This window comes from Parambassis ranga, chromosome 13 (assembly GCF_900634625.1).
Source record: "Parambassis ranga chromosome 13, fParRan2.1, whole genome shotgun sequence".
Lineage (NCBI taxonomy): Eukaryota > Metazoa > Chordata > Actinopteri > Ambassidae > Parambassis > Parambassis ranga.
In genome coordinates, this window is record NC_041033.1 from 7891097 (window position 1) to 7906621 (window position 15525).

At 38.5% G+C, this 15525-nt stretch overlaps 1 protein-coding gene and 1 non-coding gene across 3 annotated transcripts; both read left to right on the plus strand.

Annotated features, from left to right (window-relative positions):
- Positions 1-639: 639 nt before the first annotated feature.
- On the plus strand, positions 640-12834 carry scn2b (sodium channel, voltage-gated, type II, beta). Of its 2 annotated transcripts, XM_028419659.1 has the most exons (6): positions 640-880; positions 7424-7584; positions 7659-7875; positions 8381-8567; positions 8716-8782; positions 9456-12834. In XM_028419659.1, exons 1-5 carry the CDS (start codon positions 796-798, stop codon positions 8723-8725), a joined length of 660 nt encoding a protein of 219 aa, XP_028275460.1. In that variant the 5' UTR covers positions 640-795; the 3' UTR covers positions 8726-8782; positions 9456-12834. The 2 variants fall into 2 exon arrangements, with proteins under 2 accessions (XP_028275460.1, XP_028275461.1); XM_028419660.1 differs by lacking the exons at positions 8716-8782; positions 9456-12834 and having other exon boundaries at positions 8381-8571.
- Positions 3296-3369, plus strand: trnat-agu (transfer RNA threonine (anticodon AGU)). The gene has a single exon. It is a non-coding gene; the product is annotated as a tRNA-Thr (tRNA).
- Positions 12835-15525: the final 2691 nt, after the last annotated feature.

Here is a 15525-nt window from a genome sequence, read left to right on the forward strand (position 1 = left end):
TTTCCTGACACCACCAATATTTTCTAGAAGCTGAGATTGTCTCTCATAAGAATTACTAGCTTCCTTCTGCCTCATACAACCCATACCTACTCTCTCAGTCTCTCTCTCTCTCTCTCTGTACACCTGCGTGTTAGCCTGGCTAGTATTGGTTTCTTTGATTTCCCAGTATCCTCTCCTCCTGCCTCCCACCCAGGAAGGAAGGATGGATAGAGGAATAGGTTGAGAGGGATGGTCTCTGCTTAATTTTTTGTTTGTCTGCACGCAGCCTCAGGAAACATATTGTTTGTTTTTTTCCTGCTGTTGTTTAAATTATTGTTTTTAAAAATAAAATAAAATAAAACATTTTGTCATCTTGTAACTGATCCAAAATTATTGGAAGTAAAAAGAGGAAATTGCAGCAAAAAAAATATTTTTCATTATTATGAAAGGAAGAAGAACATATTATCGTAGCCTACATGAAATTAATCTTTTTTTCCATGAAAATCAGTTGAAGATGTGTATAATAATACATTGAATACAAACTGTTTAAGTGCCCTCCATCTTAATTGTAGTGTTTTCTCACTCTCTGTGCACGCTCTCTGCTCTTCTTCCTCCACAGCCAATAAGACCGACAACCATAAGATCAACCGTCATAAGGCTACAGACACTGCCAGCCATGTCCTGCCTCTAAAACAAAAAAATACAGTTTTTACCATTTAAACGCACACACTAGGAGCACGCTTGCTGCTCTTTTTTTCTATATGATTCTATTTTTTCTAAAGATTTAGACGTGATTTTTAAGAATAAGCCGAGAAGATGTCTACCCCCGCGCAAGAGAGGAGCTCTGGCGTTCAGCTTGTGAGCGCGCCGCTGCTGCTGCTGCTGCTGCTCTCGCTCTCTGGTAAGAAACAAAACCACCCAAACGATCGATGAACTGATACATTAATACATCCATTAAATGTCCGATGGGATGAGATCTCCCTTTTTATACCTAAACAGACGTGTAGGCTTTTTACAGTGTCACGGAAGAGACGGGAGAAGAGGGGGAGTGGTGGGTGTAAATGGTTGTAATTTGAGATAATATCGGGTTATAAACCAGCATTCCTATTCTGACAAGGCCATTACTTCAGATGAGGTTGTTGTGGCTTTGTTGGAGCTTTTTACTGATTTCTGATCGATGTGATCATTTTGGGAAAGACTGATTTTCTCCCTTTCTACGTCTTTGTTTATCCTCTTTGGCAGCTAAATTAGTGTCCTGGTGGATCACAGCCTATAAAGGGAATTGTGATGCACAATATAAAAATAAATATTGGCATAGTGTTGGCACCTAATGATAGTATTCAGTGTGGTTGTGTGTGTATGAGTGCTGTGAGTGATGGGAGGAAATAAGCCTTTAATAATAAGGTGCTGTAGATATTCATAATCCTTGTATTCAGTATAGCAAACATAAACCTTCATGTTATATGAACACACAATGAGTATCAAACCAAACCACCAGATGTAAGCACACAGTGTAACCCTCTTCTAATGCAATGGACAAACAGAACAATCAAATAGGCCCAAACATGAAGCCAGTGCTCCCCAGCAGAATTAAATATATGTCAGGCTCCTTCCAGGAGACCACAGAGGGGCCTTCATTTGCCTGCTGTTTACTGGATGGAGACACATATATATAGTGTCTTTCCACTAATACAGCTAAAAACCACAATTCTGGTCAAGCTGAGAGCTGCAGCTGCATGGAAGAAAGACAGAGCTACCATTGGACTATGTTAGTATTATGTCACACAATGTTCCCCATATATATAAGCTCACAACCCACTGTTAGCAGTAAGCCAGAACAATAACACTTGTCAGCCGTGACAAAGGTGCATCAGCTTGTTGCATCAGTGAGAGGATTATCACAGCTTTTTTTAAATGCAGTGATATAGATTCCCCCCCCCCCTATCTTTGTTAATTATGCATTTATTTGTTTGCCACTTATCCCATGAGGCATCCAAGGTTGAGTTATCAAGCTGTGCATCAGGCAGGATCATGCAGGGAGGGGTCAGTCAGTGGTTACTAAACTAAAGCCATAATAAGGACATTTTCATCATGTTTACATGAAAAACCAGGGTCATCATGTCATCGTACTAGTGCATATCATGCACAGCTCTGTCTGGTGCATTGTGGATGGATTTTGACTTCCAAATGTGCTCTGGCTGCATCAGTAATGAGATGAAATAATTCTTTGTAAGAGAAGACATTATATAAAATAAAAATATTCATTTGTTTTTTAAAAGACATAGGAAAAACCAGTGCCAGTGTATTTTTAGAGGGCGTAAGCATCCTTCGCTTGTTCATCTATTCCAACACACTGTTGCTGGGGAACTTGTTGCACAGCAACACTACTAAACTACTGCTGCTCATTTGTTTTGAATTTCAATGGCACACGGCCTGTGATAAATACAAAAACAAAGGTACCATATTTTACTATGGTATATTTCCCTAGTTTGTTTGTTTTGCTTTTTAATATTAAATAAATAATAAAAATATCACATAAGGTTTTGTGCACAAACACAAAAAATATACCATATTAAAAATCTATTATTGATTATTGAAATCTATGATTGATTATAAGACAAACTGAGCAGCCAGAAATATTTATCCACAATTTAAATATATTACACAGTTAAGACACTGTAATATGACTGCATACTGCATGTTTAACCACACCTTAAACGTACTCATGAAAACAACAGAGACACAGTACAGCTAGTATTGCACACATGGGAGACAGGATAGTATTAATTATTTTGCTTCCTCCCACAAACGCTCTTTGGTGCTTCTTTGTGTATACTTTATTTTGTTAGGATGAGAAGTACTACAGTGTTTTGTAAAAACACAAGTTTATATTATTATTATTATATTATAATTTATATCATTTTTGTTATGCTGTTGTCTGTCTTTAGGAGAATGTCAACAGTAAATCTGCCGAAGCCGCATTTCTGCAGCACATATTGACCCCCCTCTGCCCGCCAGTGTTTTTACCTTTGCTCAGCATCCTCAGTTGCCATTCCCACAAAGAGGCACCAGAGGGCAGTAGTGCATGAGGATGATATGCAGGTATCATAAATACATTGGAGTGGTCATAAAGCAGGGCAAGGTGCAGCTACTCATGTTGGAAGAGAAGCATCAAATTAAACCAGCACAGTTACACAGTCAATGTAACAGCGGTAAACTCTTTTTGTCTTGTTTTAACTACTATCTACTTTTATCCAACAGTAGATGTACCCTTTGGGTCAGCAGAAAGATTCTGCCAATGAGATCCAACTTCACAGGCGCTGTGGCTTAGTTGGTTAAAGCGCCTGTCTAGTAAACAGGAGATCCTGGGTTCGAATCCCAGCAGTGCCTTTTCATGACACATAAATATTTACAGTCATTGAAAAAACACCAAATAAGCACATATACTTTGATTTTTCAGGGGAGCATTATATTACTATAACGCTAGATAACAGACTGATTGGTTGTCAAGCATTGCACACTACGTGTAGTACAACGAAACATGCAATTAGCATCGTGCACACTCTTCCATCAATATTACGATGCAGAACTTTACAAAGATAGCACCTTACCTGTATGATAGATACTGATTATTACATAATATAATCATGACAGTGTGTGCTCAGTTCCACAATAATTCTGCTGGAAAACTACATAACTATGTACTTGATATTTTTTTTAATTATTTGTTTATATGGCACCTCTAGCAGAATTATTGTTTGGATTACCAGAATTAACCCCTTCCACCCCAGCCTATTTTTAAGGCATCAGCTTGAAAATGGCATGCCCAAAATGAATAGAGTATATTTCAGCAACCACAAGGTGTATTTGAATACTTTTGGTGTCATAATAAAGGGAACACCTGGGAGATTTGCTCAGATGTAAGTTTGTTAGTTTGTATGCCTCTGGCTCTGTTAAAAATAGTTTCTCAGAACTATAAAAAGTCTTTAAGAAACAGATTAATTTATTTTTATTTTTAATGAAATTTTATTATCTAAACCTTCTGTAGAGTTTACTGACTGTCATTAAAATCTACTGTCCAAAAAGGCTTAAACAAGCAGACTTTGTGACTTTAACTATAAGTAGACATGGTTGTCAATAATGCATAATAGTGAGAGAGTAGAGGGGAGAGGAGGTCATGGAATGGAATGGAACCATCTCTGCTCAAACAGCTGGTCAATATTTTCCATGTTTGATATTCAGTTCTGAAAAACTGTGCAGACATTATACAGTGTTATAATTAAATATGGTCAGTAAACAGGACACAGTGTTTATGTGTTAATGTTATAGAATTAAAACAGTGACCCTGCCCTATTCTTGCTATGACATAATCAGACAAAATGTTCTCCATCCCAAAGGACATGTCCCCCGGGAATGCCTATATTTCTGCAGAGGGCTATGTTCAGGCTGCTGCTGTGTGCAAAATGCAGCGCGGCCTTCGCTAAAGCATGGGGTGCCACAGGCAATACCAGACCATAACTGATTTAAGAGGCAAAAATTTAGGGACAGCCAGTTTGGGATATAATGTTATCCACAAAGACCTACACGCCTACTTTCCCCTTTTTCCTTGTTGCAGTCAAGTTTGCAAATATAATACATTGTGATATTTTTGGTCTATCAGAACTGGTAGCAACTAGTAGGACAGCTAATATTGCCATAGGACATTTGAAATTTTAAACCCAATCTAAGTCAGTTAAAGATGTTTTGTGATGGACTTGACAGGCTCAGAAGGAGGAGAAGGTCAAAAAAGTCAAAAAGAACGAAAAGTTTTCAGATTAAATTTAAGCTTATGTGAAATGAGTGGTGTTACTTATAGAAACTGCAACACTGACTCCTTGTAAATGAAAATAAGTCAGATTTTTTTGGAACATCCTCTGAATATTAGCTGCAGCCCTTTGTGCCCTTTAAGCAGCTTTAAATCACTTGTTGAGAAGACCTTGAAAGGATACTGTCTGTGTTTTTGTCAAGCTGGTTTTCATTGGATTTTCATGCTGAGTCCAATTCCACAAACTGTCCTGAGATCTGGGAGAGTTTAGTCCAGAATACAAACACAATTCACTATCAAATTTAGGGTGAAACAGATGATAACTAGGGTATGGTTTAGGGTGTGGATACCTAATGATGACATAAAACAAATGGCTGACATTACAGTGTCTGTGCTATACACGAATGTGTAACAAATGTTAGTATAATCTAATTGACTGCACCTTATAAGTGATAGTGCAGACTTCATGTCCTAACACCACTTCTCTTCCATTACATCAAAATGAATTCTTTTACCACCAAACATTGAAGCTGTAAACAGATGTTATTGTGTCAAACCTGATGAAAAGTTGCTCACAGAGTTGAATAGTGGGAATGGGTAATGAAAGATGATGTAACAGACCTGCCTCAGTTTTTTCCACTGCACTGACCTTGTGATTCAAGAGAACAATTGAGAAAACAGAAAGGAGTAATAGAGAGAAATGCATGTAATAGAATACAAGAGGGTAATTAAGTACAGAAACATAAAGATAGAGAGAGAGAGAGAGAGTGGCGTAGGGGTTGAAAAGAAGAGGTACAAGGAAATAGGCATGAGAGGAGGCAAAAGAGGTGGACAAAGATGGAAGAGGAAAGAGGGAGGGGCTGAGAGAGGGAGGAGTCACACGAGGGTGCTTCACTGCAGTATTTCATCTGTTAGCAAGTCTGCATCTGCCTCTCTTTCTCACTATCCACAGGACTGCTGAGTCAGCAGGAGCAGGAGCCTGTATCAAACTGTTTCTCACACTATATCAGAGCACAACTAAAGGCACATACAATATGTGTATGACGTGTCTGCGTGTGTGTCAGTGACAGCGGTGTCTGCATGAATCTGTGAGTCGTGTGTGCAGATAGGTCAATGTGCAGGGATGACATTGACATAGCATTGCTAGCAGGGTTAGCTCTCTGCTGACAACGCACACCTCGCAGGAGGGTGTGTGTATGGGTGCATGTGTTTATTAGAGAACGTGAAGCATGTGCAGTGCTGCATCACAAGACACCTGACTGTTATGGACTGTGCACATAGAAAAACTGTGTGTATGTTTGTAAATTATATATATGGGCAGTGGGTGGAGAGTAGAAAGTGCATGGGAGTGTATGTGTGTGTGTGTTTGTGTGTGTGATGCAGAGAGGCAGGCCTGTGGAGTGGTGCAGCAGCAGTGGGAAGGGAGCCAGAAACACTCGACTGCAGAGGAGAGAATGGTGCAGAGTCCCATCACACACACACACACACACACCTACTGTGAGAGAGGCAGAGATTCTGTCTGGGGAGTGTAAGCCCATGCTGAGACATAATGTTGGATGGGAGGAGGAAACTTGAGGAAACTAAATGATACTTTAATTTCATTTCAAGTTGTATTAGGTACAGCTATATGCATTTGACTTTCATTCTAGAACATTAAACTCAAAGTGGAGTATTACATGCACAGATACTGTTCCGGTTCTAGATACTTGTATAAAAGGGTTTGTCAGACAGACATCATGGCCATGAGATCCTAGATGAAAAGAAGCACTACTAAGCTTTTAAATGCAACTACCCGAACACACAAAATCTTTCCTTCCTTAGTAAGGCATGCATTTAAATAGATAAAACAAACATGCTGACATGAACACTTTCTATGTGAATAGGCTGGAAATGTTAAGTATATAACAGGTACCACTTTAAACCTGTTCTGTTAAAAATTCACATCAAGCAACTGTCAGCCTGAAGTGCAGCTTTTCCTGAGGGAGTCCAGGATTTAGCAGCTACATGGAAAAATATGTCCATGCTACAACTTATAAAGTTCCCCTGATTTTTACTTACTTGATTGGTGAACCCTATACATCAACAATATGAACCTTATACATACAGGCACACAAAAAGTGTGGTACTACATGGGAAGTTGCCCCATTTGAAAGCGACAGGTACTCTCAAAAGAATACATAGCCTGTGATTGGATAAACCATCTATCAGTCACCAAATACCAGATCAATACCCACTAAGATCAAAGCGGGAAACACAAGAAGCTGCGGAGGATATCTGAACATTGGTGTTCAGAGGACTGAAGATGATATGCTTACAGTGCACCACCTAATCAGAGTAACAAATCTGACAAACTAAGAAAGAATTGCTACATTAACATCAGTGTTCCCAACCAAACTATCTAACAAGCAAATTTACTGTTACATATGAACATTACTAGAAAAAACAAAACGCCATTACAAATCATGTTTAATTTCTTTGCCTTTTAAAGCCTTACCTTATAATCATCTTTTCTCTCTTTATGTAAATGTTGCATGCACATTAATAATTTATAGTGTTAACATTTTTTACAAAAACAAAATGGTGACATATTTGACATATTTTTATATACTAGCATGCTTTACACTAATGTTTTATCCTCAGGTTGTTCATGCATGGATGTGCTGGTGGCCAGTAACATTAATGCACTAAATGGAACTACTGTCAAAATCTCCTGCACATTCACCTCCTGCTACAAGATGGACATCACCAAGTTTGCGATGAACTGGACCTACCAAGAAACACTCAACGATACAGAGGAGATGGTAAAACAGCCATCCTGCAAACATATGCACTTGTTAAGTCTTACAGGGAATAAACACTAGATTTCTTTTTATAGTTTATGACGTACTACAAGAAAAAAGGAATGGTGCCTTTGCGCTCTGACCGGTTTGGAGAGAGGGTCATGTTTGCTGGGAACCTGGAGAAGAACGACCTGTCAATCACTCTGTCCGATGTTCAGCTGGAGGATGAGGGGATTTACAACTGCTATGTGAGAAACCCCCCAGACCGCATCCAGGGACACGGTGTCATACGTCTCAATGTTGTCACAGAACGTAAGACACTGACGTTACACTCCTGCAAAAAAGTTAGCTATAAGCAATGTAACTTCTGCTGAGTCATGACTATTTAAAAACAACTAACAAATGGCAGCTGTGTCTTATCAATGTTTATGTGTGCACCTAAAAATGTCTACATATAAGCAGTATATGCACGTTTGTATAAGTGACCGTTTGCATTGTTGTAAATCAAATACAAGTAAAAAACTTCTACTCAGACAGTTAGATAAGGATAAATGACATGCTTCCTGTGTGTTTCTTAGAGCTTGTGGATCTACTGGTGAGGAGTCAGCTTTTTACTTATTAATGTCCAACAAAAGGTTGAACTTAGTCCCTCAGCATCTCTCTTGCACTCACACTCACACACGTTAGAGGCTAACTCAGCACTTTGGTTTTTTCTTTCCACTCTGTTTAATCAGCCCAGTAGAGCTTTTAGCCTGCATTGCACTTGTCTTCATTCTTTGTCTACAAAATAGTTAACCCCCTCTTTTCCTTTCCTCAGTTCCCCCTCCGAGGGATTCAACCATTGCAGTTGCAATTGGGGCGTCAGTGGGCGGAGCATTAGCTCTGCTGATCCTTTCCATGGTAGTGGTGAAATGTCTTCGTCGACATAAGAAACAGGAACTGATTTCAGAGGAAAAGATGGAGGAGGAGGGGAAACTGGAGCCTGAACCGGACAAGGGAACCAAGTAAGACCTAATGCTTTTTTTCATAAAAGTGAAGCCACACAGTGGAGACACAGCTGTGTCCATGGATTAAGCACTTTACTGGTGATGGGTCAAATCCCTGTTCTGAATCTGAAGCTGACCTGTGTTCTTTCTTCTCTCATATTTATAGACAACCATAGCTGGATCATGACAACGAACCAGCGACATGTGGCGGTCTATTTCCAACACCTCATCTGGTAAAAAAACAGTCCATAATAACACAATGTCTGCCATGAAGCCAAAGCTGACTATTAGAACCCATTCTCTGTGTGTCGCCTAAAATGTTCAAAATCCTATGGCTGACAAGGTTCATTACCTAATTTCCCTACAGGGATTAATACAGTTAATCTTAATCTTAATTTGAATATGATCCGAATAAGTGGCTTCAGTCATCCAAGATGATTGAATGCAGTGACTCATTGAATCACTGTTCACTGCTGTAGAACTCCTATTGTCAACATTGTTAATCCACCCACAGAGAACCATATGAAAGCCATGACATATAACTATCATAAATGCCAACACTAGATAAAGTTAAGGCACTGTTACCATACCAGTGTTACTCAAACTCAACAGTTTCATTCATCCACACCATTTCAATATTCTATAAGAAACAAAGCCTCTGAGTTGGAACTCATCTCTCTAACAAAAGAGTGTGCAATATCCTTAAAGGTGGCAAAAATAAGCATGTAATATCATATGTGTGTACATGATTGTGTCTGTGTGTGTGTGTGTTGTGCCCCAGATCTTTCAACATCCTGGCTTCGTCTCTTGGGAGCTTTATTTACTGGGGCATCTACAAACCACATCATGAGTTTAAGCCAAAGATATTGTGTCATTCTCTCCCTCTCTCTCTCTCTTTTCTTTCAGACATGTACACCCTTCCCTGAAGACCTATAGTAACCACTGCTTGAATCATTGTCCAGATACTTCCATCCTTTTTGCATGTGTGTGCGTGTGTGTATTAGTGTGTGTGAGTTACCTGAATGTGTGTGTGTATATATATATATTTCTATATGTCTGTGTGAAATGTGTGTGTTTTTTTTCTTGCAATAAGCCAGGGACTTAACCACTAAACTTTACTCAATAGCTTCAGGTCAATGTTGATAGCATTAGACTGCCATTTACATAGAACACTATAGGACAGGCTAGGGGCCGGGCGGTATGACCTAAAAATTTATAGTATGGTATATTTTGAATATAAAATTGAAACAAAACACAGCATCAAAGTGTGACATTTTCCTCTCTTAATTTTAACAGATTTCAATTTCAGTCCCACGCTTTGTGAGGGAAAAACTATTAAATGCCTGCAACTAACACAAGACTACTAACAATCATTGTGGAGACTGAAATTCATGCTGGACGGAAGTTAAAACTATGAAATTGCAGTTCAGATGTTGTTTGTGTATTTGACAGCTGTGCTGTCAGATCCACTGTCACACACATTATTATTGAGATTTAGTTTTTTTGGTTTTGTTGAATGCAGCATTTTGTCTACATTTGCCTTAAAGCCATGTCTTTAACTAAAGGCACCGTGTCGTAATGTTGACGCAGTAGATACAGTTGTTAGCTAAATGATGTTTATGTGTCTATGAAGGCTCCTTGTATAATTCAGTTTTCAATATTCTATATATATATATATTTGCATATTGTATTTGTGCTTCATTCAGTAAACCTATTTCAGAGTAAACATTTTGATCTGTCACAGTTAGACAAGCACATTAAGAATGGCTCCATTACAATGCCCCCGATGACAAGCAGAGAGCTCTGTATTTCCTCTCTCTCTATATCTATATGTTCCTGTTTTCTGTTTTAATTTTTTGATAAAAAGATTATGTCTATAAAACTTAAAAATCACTACAACTGAAAAAACATGAGATACACTGATATATCTCATTTTAAAGATATGACATTATATTTCTTTATATTATCCATATTTAATTTGATTAATTACACTTTTTCTACTGTGACATGGCGAAGCATTTTATCTGTTAATATTTTCGATCTGCCTTTGTCTTAGTTTTTTCCCCTCACTGTTTTTATCACTGGATCACTGCACTTGTTACCAGGCTGTGAATATCAGAAACATTTCAGAGCACTTTTTAGGTTACATTCTATACTAATATGACCAACATAGTGCATTTTTGTTTTTATATCTCTACTGTATGTCATGCTGTCCACTCAAATGAAAGACTTCTTGTTCGTCAAGCCCGTCACTTTATGAAGGAATGACATGAGAGTGCCTGAACACAGAGGTTGTAGTGCCGGGCACTGATTTCAGTCCAGTTTTTTTTTTTTTTGGTATTTATAGGGTTAAAGCGAGTATTAGTGGAGCATATAGAACAGTACAATCATTAGCATTATAGAAAAAGGATTTCCACTCAGAATTCCTCTATACAAACACAAATATAAGTAGCATCGAGAAGTTTAGATAAAGTGAATTATCGTTGATTACTGTCAGTCATAACATATCCGTGAAAAAACTTATATTGCACCCACAATCATATAATTCCTGTTAGTGGCAGCCTTTCGAAAAACAGTGACCTACACACAGACAACAGTTTAACACTAATGTTCATCCTGATGACAGCTGAGTCCCAGCAGACAACAGATGATAAGATGCTAAGATATGGGACAAGATAAACTTCAAAAATCTATTAATAATAATTAATGATAAATAAATAAATAATAAACATTAATTTAATTTAAGTGTACAGTGTATTATACTGCACATTTAAAGAAAAAAAATAAAGAAGAAACTGTTATTTTATGTTTCATAGAAAACCATATGGTTTATAGTAGCGCATAGTGGGCACCATGTATGAAAATACTTTTATTTTTTTATGTTGACTCATGTATGTATACACATAAAAGGTGTAATAAACAACTGAGACACTACATGGGAAGTCACCCCAGGAAACAATTTGGAAAGGACAGGTTCTCTCGGGTGATTGGATGAACCAAATATCAGTCACCAACAGCATCAGATCGACCAAAACAACAAACCAAAACACATACATGTTTTTCCTTTGTTTGTGATCTAACACAGTGCTATTTCACTCTCTTATGTTAGACTGAAATCAGACTAACACACTATCCCAGTTTGTGATAAAAGACATTAAGCTGCTGAACACAATATGTAAACGCCTTTAAAATAAGAACATAGCAGCTATGTAGTTATACTGTTAATCATTTTACTGGATGTTTTTATTTTAATAAACTAAATATACACTTATGGCATTAGACATATTTTATTTATATTTTATTTGGCTTCTGTAAAATATCAATCCATTTCCTCATGATAATCTACCCTATGTCTTTATTGTTATGAACACTAAAACAAGCAGGAACTCTGTTTTATAAGGGGAGAAGAAAACATTCTTTAAGTTGGGCCATTACTCCTCAAAACATACGGTACACTTTATGTGTGTGCATATAATCTCCAAAGTAATGCCTTTACCTCAATAGTGGCATTAATTTGCACATTAACACATTGACACCTGTCTAATGTATACACAGTGGAGAGCATGTGAATATAATAGGAATGAGGAAAACATAAAATACAGAAGTTATAAAGATACTACGATGGTCTTTTGGAATGTGTGGTATATGTTTTATTTAGTCAGAGCACCTTGAATGTTAAAAAAAAAATGTCTCTTCATATTAAAATACTTGATCACTCTTTAATGTCCACTCAGCATGTAAGCTTTGTTTTGTATCTCTGAATGTCTTATGGTGTTTATATCGTGACAACAGGGCAGCTGTCAAGAGGTTTCTCTGAAACCTGAAATCCTGTAAGGAGGTTAGTGCTTCCAAATTTGATGGCATGGGTTAGGCCTTCAATGTTGGTTTGTTTTTGTTTTTATTATTTTTTATTATTTGTAAATGATGTACTCATGGTACAGTTTTAGCATTACAATAATAAATTCAGTCACCGATCAGTAAGGCTGACATTTTCTTTTTCTTTTTAAATCAACTGCAGAGGTTGAGAAAATCCCTTAATCCTGTCACCTTTCATGGGACACTGCTGTCTGTGTGTAATCATGCATGTTTAATTTGCAGGGTTTGTAGACCCACAAAGTGATGACAGGTTAATATTTGGGGCAAATTTAGTACAGTTTTCAACAGGAAGGTCTATATTAGGAATACTGTATATCACAATAATAGGCAATAAAACAGGTATCACTATTGTGCATTATTGTGCCACATCTAGGTATGAATTTGCCCTGAATAGTTGCTGTTGCATCACTTTAAATGTTATTAGACACCAAACTTATGCTTGCACTGTGCTGCCTCTGAAGAAAGCAGCTGTCATTACATGATGGATTTTAAATAAAGATTTAGAAGAATATCAAAGTTGTGCTTTTTATTCTATACCTATTGTTATTCCTTCCTTGTTTGCTGCATGGGACCAACAGACACAGAGTCACACTTATAAGCTGTTCAAACAGAACATGATAAGACTACCTTGGTAACTAGCAGTGTTTGTTTCCTTTTTTTGTATCAGCAGCTGATTTTTTATTTTTTATGTTTATGATGAGACAGCAACAGAGCATCTAGATACTACTTAGATAATACTTATTTTTACATAAGGATCCCTTAATTTGGCCCACCACACTATGTAAGATGTTCTAGACCTGACCCTGAAACTGGTAAAGACACAAGGCAACATGTAAACTTTACACACAGCAGTTTCCTTAACATGATGGTTTTGAGCCCATCCTGCAGATCCATTCACATTGTGTAACCCCAGTATATTTTCCTATATACTGTGTCACTTTCATATCACTATAGTACCTTTTGACTGCACGTGTTTTATCTCTGATACCATGACAGCTCAAGTATGTGAGCTGTAGCCAGTCTTACACCCTGAAAGCTGAGCTGTACTCTGATCTCATCAGGAAGGACAACCTGGAGCTGCTCCACTGAGAATCAGTCAGAGGTGACTTTGTGAGTATAGAGGATGTATTTTCAGCTTTCTCAGTCTTTTTGGTTCTGAACTGCAGCCCAAACTATAAACAACCCTGGATCAAAGCAACACCACGTTGGCAGGGGCGTATTGTTTTGATATATAGATGAGACAATGAAACGTGACCCATAAGGGTCAGTTTGAGTAATAAATCTGGAAAGGCACAAAGGCTGATCAGACATCAAAACAATATATGTCGCTTTAAAATGGATGGAAATAGGATTTTACAGCTCAGTAGTTGGAGGTGTTATCAAGTGACAATAATTTTATCCTTTACTGCAATAATTGTGAGAACTATCGCAGAATACAAAGCAAAAGCACAGCCCCAGCTGTATGTTTGCAGATGTTTTTTTTTTTTTTTTTTTGGGGGGGGGGGGGGCAATACTACACAGTTACACAAACGTAGCACTTAAAACAGAAAAGGTGCTACATGAAAATAGGCCAAATATGTGAACAACTGAAAATGCTTTTAAAATAAATTTCAGTTCATTTTCATCCTTTCAGAATTTAGCAACAATCAAAATCCCAGCCAAAATAAGACCCATTAAAGTACAAAGTGTGCAGATATAAGTCAAAAGAAAAAGGAGCAAAGAGACTAAAGAAGGGTAAAAAAGATATTCTATATGTGACTGCAACCGCACACACAATTCAACCTTTTCCACTCCGTGCAACTCTTTCTAAAAACCTGCATTAGATTAAATCTAGGCAAATCTTATGGGCATACTAAAGTACTTCTCTGTCTAAAAATATTGCACTACAACAAATGAACAAAAGGCCAGCTTCAAATACCACACAGGTTTCACTACAAAACTGCAATGACAACTGGTACTCAACGCTAACTTCCAAAGTAGTTGTGTGCATGTACGTGTGTGTGTGTATGTGTGAACAGCAGACTTGCTCTTAACTTTAGACTGGACTCACCTTTGTATGGTTGCTGTTCCTCGTCGACAGACAGATGGATGGACAGACATAAAAACAGGAGCACAAACTGCAGGTACAAAACTCAGAGGAGAAAAAGAAAGGAACGCAAAGACGACAACAGACAAAAGAACAGAATCAAGCATGCAGCAACATTTGAAAAAACAACTAAAAGAAGGTAAAAAAAAACAGATTGGTTACTGGAGAAACAAATAAAGATTGACCTGCTCAGGTAAAGAAAAAGAGGACAGACAGATGAAAAGGAGAGGTAGAGCGAGGCCCACCCCACTTGTCCTCCTCCACTCAGAGGCGTTCTGAAATCTGCTCACTCACCGGCTGGTGCAAAGGAAGAAATGGGGGGAGGGAGGGAGGGATGGAGTGAGGGAGGGAGGGAGAAGGGAAGGGGGAGGGAGGATAGAGCAGGTCGAAGTGTGGGGTGAGATGAAGGTTAATAAGAGAGGTGAAAGTGGTGGGTGGGAGCAGATGGAGGTATAGAAATGTGGAGGAAGGGGATGTGTCTTTGTCTGCTGTGCTCGGACCAGCTCAGCTGTATGGCTTTACTGCAGCATTTCACTGGCTTGGCCGTCCCAGAAACAGATCCTCCACTCCCTCCCTTTCTCCGCCTCTCATCTCACCTCCCTCCTTTGCCTCCTGTCATCTCTCCTCCCCTAGCTCCTGTCACCCCCCCCCTTCAGCTCCCCTGTCCACTCCACACTTGCCCTTCTTTCGTTCTGTAACCGTCCCATCTTTCCTCTCCTTGAACTCCTCTTTCCTCTCACCCGTATCCTTCTCTCCTGGTCCCTAATGTTGTCCTCTCCTCTTCATCAGTGTAACATCCTTCGTTGCTCCGCCTTCCTTTTATACACAGCATCCAAGGTCACCCTGTCCAGAGGCAGGTGTGTGTGCATGTGCTCACATGTGACTGTGTGTTGGTGTGCATATGCAAAGACGCGTGTGCTCATGTATCACTAACTGCATGAGTCTCCCCTTCTCTCTTTATGCTTTGCATGTGTGCGTTTACCCCTAATATATACATGTAGCTTGGTGCATTAA

What these genes read in the sequence shown, in the direction of transcription:
- scn2b (XM_028419659.1), top strand. Translation starts at nt 796, where the DNA reads ATGTCTACCCCCGCGCAAGAGAGGAGCTCTGGCGTTCAGCTTGTGAGC. An exon ending in GCTGCTGCTCTCGCTCTCTG is followed by an intron (nt 881 to 7,423) that starts GTAAGAAACAAA and finishes TTTTATCCTCAG; the next exon opens with GTTGTTCATGCATGGATGTG. An exon ending in TCAACGATACAGAGGAGATG is followed by an intron (nt 7,585 to 7,658) that starts GTAAAACAGCCA and finishes TTCTTTTTATAG; the next exon opens with TTTATGACGTACTACAAGAA.